Source organism: Otolemur garnettii, unplaced genomic scaffold (assembly GCF_000181295.1).
Source record: "Otolemur garnettii isolate 467f Iridium unplaced genomic scaffold, OtoGar3 scaffold00187, whole genome shotgun sequence".
In the NCBI taxonomy this organism is placed as follows: Eukaryota; Metazoa; Chordata; class Mammalia; order Primates; family Galagidae; genus Otolemur; species Otolemur garnettii.
Genome location: NW_003852582.1, coordinates 2,292,461 through 2,299,003, shown reverse-complemented (window position 1 = coordinate 2,299,003; position 6,543 = coordinate 2,292,461). Strand labels below are relative to the sequence as shown.

General features: G+C 43.3%; 1 protein-coding gene across 2 annotated transcripts in view; it reads left to right on the top strand.

Moving 5' to 3' along the window:
- The first annotated feature begins 4,326 nt into the window (after nucleotides 1-4,326).
- SLC25A12 (solute carrier family 25 member 12) overlaps nucleotides 4,327-6,543 on the top strand; it is a 91,681-nt gene continuing 89,464 nt past the window's right edge. Inside the window, exons 1-2 of one of the 2 annotated variants that reach the window (XM_003800870.2) lie at nucleotides 4,327-4,430; nucleotides 5,375-5,428. Coding sequence is in view for 1 of the 2 variants with exons in the window: in XM_003800869.2 (XP_003800917.1) it covers nucleotides 4,419-4,430; nucleotides 5,375-5,428 (66 nt within the window). In the remaining variant the exon portion in view is untranslated. The remainder of the gene's footprint in view (nucleotides 4,431-5,374; nucleotides 5,429-6,543) is intronic. The other variant, XM_003800869.2, reaches the window with a different exon arrangement.

Sequence of the window (6,543 nt, the reverse complement as noted above, 5' to 3'; positions counted from 1 at the left end):
ACCTATGTCACTGTATGGAGTCATAGCTCACAGCAACCTCAAATTCTTGGGCTTAAGCAATTCTCTTGCCTCAGCCTCCCAAGTAGCTGGGACTACAGGCGCCTGCCACAATGCCCAGCTGTTTTTTGGTTGCAGCTGACATTGTTGTTTGGAGGGCCTGGGCTGGATTCGAACCCACCAGCTCAGGTGTATGTGGCTGGCGCCTTAGCTACTTGAGCCACAGGCACCGAGTCATTTTCCCAAATGTATTGTTGAGTCTTATTTGAAAGGATTGTCTTTTGATATTTCATTAGCTAAGTTTCCCTTGACACTGATAATCTATAGTTAAGCAAAAGATAAGTTTTAAGGCCAGGCATGATGATTAACACCTGTAGTCCTAGCATTCTGGGAGGCTGAGACAGGAGGATCACTTGAGGTCAGGAGTTCAAGACCAGTTTGAGCAGATATGTTCAGGCTATTTTGAATTGGTTTGGGTCAGGCTGACGTGGACTATTATGGGAAATGGTGCTGATTAAGTTCTTGCATATGGGTCATTTTAACTCAGTAAGGGAGAAAGATTTGTGAACTATTGCTGGTCCAAATTCTCCACCGGCAGTCTCAGATAGGGACAGAACTTTGGCACTATGGGGAAAGAAGTTCTGGCATGGGAGTGAAAGGACTGTAGAGGAAGGACCAAGGTAAGAAGGTAGGGATCTTCCTGTTAAGGATTTAACCTTTTGGCAACAGAGGTTATGTTAATCTTTGTGATAGAAGAATACCTGGCCATATGGGACTTCTAACCATTTGCCCAGATACTTACAAAAGTTGTCCAAGGCAGTCAATATATCATAGTTTAAGGTCCCACTAAGTGGCCAATGTCGAGAGTTTTCTAATTTATATCAGGGCCAAGTAGTATTACAAAAGAAAATCACATGATGTGTTTTAAGTATCTGGTGATCAAAGTATTTCCAATTAGCCAGAATATATCCCACTGGCCAGGCTTGGTGGCTAACACCTATAACCCTAGCACTTTGGGAGGCTGAGGCACGTAGATTGCTTGAGCTCAGGAATTTGAGACCAGCCTGAGCAAAGTGAGACCCCCATTTCTACTAAAAATAGAAAAACTAGCCAGGTATAGTGGCACAGGCCTTACTTAGAAGGCTGAGAGACAAGAGGATTGTTTAAGTCCAAGAAGTGAGGTTGCCATGCACTATGATGCCATGGCATTCTACCCAGGGAGACAGGATGAGACTCTGTCTCCACAAAAGAAAAAAGATTACATCCCTATGTGCTGTCGGGGGGATAGATGGCTGGTTGCCCATCTAGAAAGAGAAAGAAGAGATTAGAGAACCCAGTGCTCCAGTGTCTAATTGGATAGCCCTGCCTCTACAGGGTTGTGTCTCTTCTCTCCTTCAGACATCTCTGAAAGAGGTTGGTTTCATACTAGTGACCTGAATAGTAAGTACTTTTGGCTTATGTCCAAGGGATCCCATTAAGCCACCTTCAAATGGGAGTCTCAGCAAAGAGATTTGACCAGCACTGGGAGAAAAGAATGAAATGAAAAGGGGAAAAAGGGTTTGTTATGCTGGGGTGAACTAATGGCCAACAAGGGTAGAAGACAAAGTTAAAAGAACAGTTGGTCTGATACAGGCCTCTCTGAAATAGCAGGCTCGATGCAACTCCCACTCTGTTAACCAAGAGATAGGTTCCCACGTCACCAGTACTGATAGCTGTCTTAAATAGCTAACCAGGAAGACAATTGTAAAAGGCTTGACCGCTTACAGAAAGCACATGAATCTCTTTGCCCCACTCAGGTCAGTGTCTGGCACTTCTCTTCTGATCACCTACTAGTAAAAAAGGAAGGGAAGAGATCAAGTCCTGGAATATAATGTAAATCAAAGAGGCCATTTACTAAGAATGTGCCCAGCTACTATAAGAGCCCAAAGCCAAAACACAGGGATGCCAATTAAATATTCTCACTCATACTATGATCCCCTGTCTAAGCAGGTTATAAAACAGAAAACTCAGGACTCCCTGGTACTCTCTTCCTCAGGAGTAAAAGAAGAGAGTTAAAAGTGAAAGTAAATCAACAAAACATACCTTTTCCTGGCTCCCCAAAATGTTAGAGTGGCAACGGGTGGCACCTGTAGCTTAAAGGAGTAGGGCGCTGGCCCCATATGCCAGAGGTGGCAGGTTCAAACCCAGCCTTGGTCAAAAAGGAAAAAACTGCAAAAAAAAAAAAAAAGTTAGAGTGGCAAGTTGGCTCAAGCTAGTTGCTAAAATAATTAAAAAGAGCAAGTAAAGTTTTAGCAAGAAAAACAAAGTTTATTAACAACTTGCACAGCAAGCCAGGCCTTGTCTTAAGTGACTGTGGGAAGCACAGTTTTGAGGAGTATCAGGGCTTCTTGGATGTCTCCGCAAACAACCCACCTGCAAAGTCTTAATTAGCCTCATTCCCATAATAGGCCAGGTCAGCTGGACCCAAACCAACCCCAAATAACTTAGCCTTATCCATAATCCTCCCTGCTCATGTCTAGCTAATTACCTAGCAGTCGGTTCATAGCCAGTTTAGTCCTAAATTTTCACCCCAACAATGTGGATTTAGTCAGCAACATCGTGTTTCTTTCTTTTTTTTTTTTGAGACAGAGTCTCACTATGTCGCCCTTGGTAGAGTGCCATGGCGTCACAGCTCACTGCAACCTCCCACTCTTGCCTCAGCCTCCAGAGTAGCGGGGACTACAGGAGCCCACCACAATGCCTGGCTTTTTTTTTTCTTTGTTGTTGTTGTAGTTTGGCCGGGCCTGGGTTCGAACCGGCCACCCTTGATATATGGGGCCGGCACCCTGCTCACTGAGCCACAGGTGCCACCCAACATCGTGTTTCTATAGAAAATACTGTCTTCAGTTTAAGTAAATGTCTTCCTTTCCCTCAAGTACTTTTATTCACACTCAGGGACATAGGGCTACTAAACAGACATCCTTCCCTTGTAAAGTAACATAAAAAAAAAATCTTGAGATTCTTACTTATGGAAACTTGATATATTAAGCAATAGCAGAGTATCAGGGACACAAGGTGCTAGACAAAGTAACAAAATATTACATTGTTTAGAATACCTTGCACAGACTGAAGAAAGAGGTGTATGTAATATATGTAATAGCAGAAGACAGTTACAGCAAGTGTAGCAGAAAAATTCATCTAGGGAGTACTGTACTAACAATGAGCGCTTCTCCACAATTTTCACTTAACACTTTCTTCATTTCTATTACTTGGACATTAAACACAAATATGTTTAGGGAGACTGGAGAAAGGAGAAGTCTTATGTGAGATTCAACATTGGAAATGTAAAAGAGGGTGCTGAGGGATTACAGCTCAATGAGAGTGAAATACATCTCAGAGTTGTTGGACTTTTCTTTTTAAAAAAAAAAAACAAAGAAGTAATCACGTGGTTAGGGTCGTAACACTGACCATCTGTAAGCAGGAGGGTAGGGACTATATTTGTCTTTATATTCTTTACAAGTAGAACAGTGGCATATAATGGATGTCCAGTACATGTTTGAGTGAATTAATATTTGACTTACTATAGTCAAAACGGCAAGACTCCGTAGAGACATACTTTCGGTTCAAGGTAGAGCTATACTACTTTTTAGGTAGGGCTAGAAATCAAATGGAGAATTACTTTCTGTTCATGCAGGGACAAGAGGCAGGATTCATTACCAGCCCCGTTGAAGACAAATGGAGTTTTTCCGTATGTGTTCGTACGTTACCTCATTGCACAAAGGATTTGAGTGATTAGGAAAGTGGAGTGAGTTTCCTAAAAAAACTTGATAATAGCACACAAAGCAAAAGTATATTAAGTTTATTCGTCCCATGCCAATTTAGGGGCATATTTCTCCAGTTATGTTTCCTTAGCTTTTCCCCAGTGGTTCCCAAGACTGAATGGTTCCCAGTCTTTTTTGCCAGTACTTGTCATTAGTTGTCATTAATTCATTGCTGTTATTAATGGGACGTGCTCTTCTATTCTTCGAAATTTTGCTCAATACAGGCCCCAAGTGTTCGTTTAAGCCTCAGGGAAAACGGCTTTGGCTGGTGGGTAACCCAAGCCACACCCATTAAGAGACCTTAGGAAACCCGGGGTTTTCTGGCGGTGACTCCGCAGTGGCAACCACGCAGCGCGGCGGAATCCCACGGCTCGCTCTCCAGTCTTCCCCGTGGGAGGCGCGTCCCCGTCTCCGCGCGGCGGCCGGCGGGCCCCGGGCCAGCTCCCCTCCCGGCCGGGGCGCGGAGCCAGCTCCCGGCACTGAGCGTCCCGAGTTATTTGCATAGGGACGCGCGCGGCGCCGGCGAGCGGAGGGCGGGCGCGGGCAGGGAGGCGGCGCGCGCGCGCCCTGACAGCTCGGCCCTGCTCGCTCACTCGCTCGTCCCCGGGTTCCGAGCACAGCATGGCGGTCAAGGTGACTCCAACTCTCTCCGGCTGCTTTTATTGCATAAGAGACTTTCCGAGGGCCCTGCCTGCAGCCCCCCTCCACCTCTTCCCATTTCTTTCCTTGCCTAGTTCTAGATGGCCCGTCTCGGGGCTCCAGTTCGCGGGCGGGAGAGCTGTGTGAGGCTTGGACCGTAGGGAGAGGATGCCCGGCTGGGGGAGGGGAAGGAGACGGGATTGTGAGTTGGAGGGGCTTGTGAGGACCACGGGTCGGTGAAGGCCGAGTAGTGTCCTGCTCTAGGTGCATAGGATTGGGAGTGTGGAGTTGGAAGGCATCGGAAAGGGTGTGGGAGGAAGTGGCAAGTGAAGCCGGGGGTACCTAGGGCATCAGAGAATCGCGGTGGGGGAGGGGGTGAGTATTGAGTAATTTGGGGCCTTAATAGGGCTGAAGACAGTGGTTGGCATTTGCGTCGCAGGTTGCAGGATGTCAGAAGTATTTGTATTTGTGGCGGCTCTCGTATTTTAGTTTGGATATGGAGAAGGAAGCGGAGATAATTATATGCTAGAATTGCTTTCCATCGGGAAGAAAGGTTGCTAGGCCAAGTGATTGATTTGGGCATTTTAACTTTCCTGTTGCTCCCCTCTTGCCTGCCTCTTCATTTGAAGGTGGATGGTTGCGACTGTGTTGCTAGTATAAGTGGAGTAAAGTAAACGATTGGTCCTCGTTGCCGTTTCTTCCCATTCCTGCAACACTTCTGGTACATCTACTATAGCTTAGGCTATTCAACCTGTTTTTCCAGCCTCTGGTCACAGATCTCCAATTTGACAGTTGTTATCTCCAACTAGGGCTTTTTGTTTGCTTTTTAACTAAATGCCCTTTTTAAAGATAAGAGCATTGATTGTTAGTGTTAATCTGAAGAGATTGTGTGGTCGATAGTGAAGCATTAACTGACCTTTTTTTTTTTTTTATAACAGGTGCAGACAACCAAGCGAGGTGATCCTCATGAGTTAAGAAACATATTTCTACAGGTAAATTCGCTTATATAGTGTGCTTGTCATTGAAAAAAACTAAAAAAAAGATATGTCTTTTGTCCCTTTCAGGACTTAATCTTGAAGAATGTTCTGTTTTCATGCATTCTTACAAACATGGCTAGACAGTGTAACATAATTCTTTTATTAGGGTTTGAGTAAGGGTTTTCTTTTTATTAAGGGTTGGTAAAAGGTTTTCCTTAAATTACTGTTTTTCATTATGTAATTTAAGATATTTAAAGGAAGAATAAAAAGAATATCCAGCTTTAAGCACTGAGACCAAGATAAAATTTTGAGATGTATTGGTATTCTTGGATAATTGATAGATATGGTGGCTAAAATTCTTTCTTACTTGAAAGTTGTGTGTTTTTAAAGTTTTCCTATTTATGAGCAATCCTTCATGTAATTTATTAAAGAGATAAGAATATTATAGCTGTTCTTAATCTGTGTGTATCATCTTCCTCACTACTTATTTAAATTGTATCCATATGCCTTTGGGGGTTTTGTTACAAAATATTACTCTTTAAGATTTATTGCAATGGTCCTCCTTCTGCTAAGCTTTTAGAATGAGTGACTTGACAGTAGACTTGGGGGGGAGGGGATAAAAAGATTGACTTAGTTTTTCTGTTTTGCTTTCTTTTCTTAAATTTCAAAAGTTCCCTACACAGGAAGTTGTACTTAAGAAGTGGATGTAAAGGGAGACAAGCTAAGCTGTTTCACTAAATATTATGTTTTTCTTTGCAATCTTTTGAGAACTTTCTTTTCTGGGCTTAGGTTCTTAAGAACACACTTGACCTTGGGCAGGTTCCTGCTGAGTATTATTTTCCTCTGTAAAATGAGAGGTGATCTCCAAAGTTCCTTCCAATTCCAAAAGTCTATGATTCTATATTAGGAACAGATTCTAACATATGCTGATGAGCCTGGAATAGATGACATTTTTATCTGGAGACATGTGGTTTGCTTAAGCTATTGTTGGGGACGAGGCTGCATAGATGACTGGATATGTATAGTTCATGAAAATAGGAATCTTAAATTTCATAAAATCTGATAGAAGAAGTATCTTTTTTTCATTCCTCACAAGTACCCAGTATTCTTGAGAGTAGTCAAAAATTTGT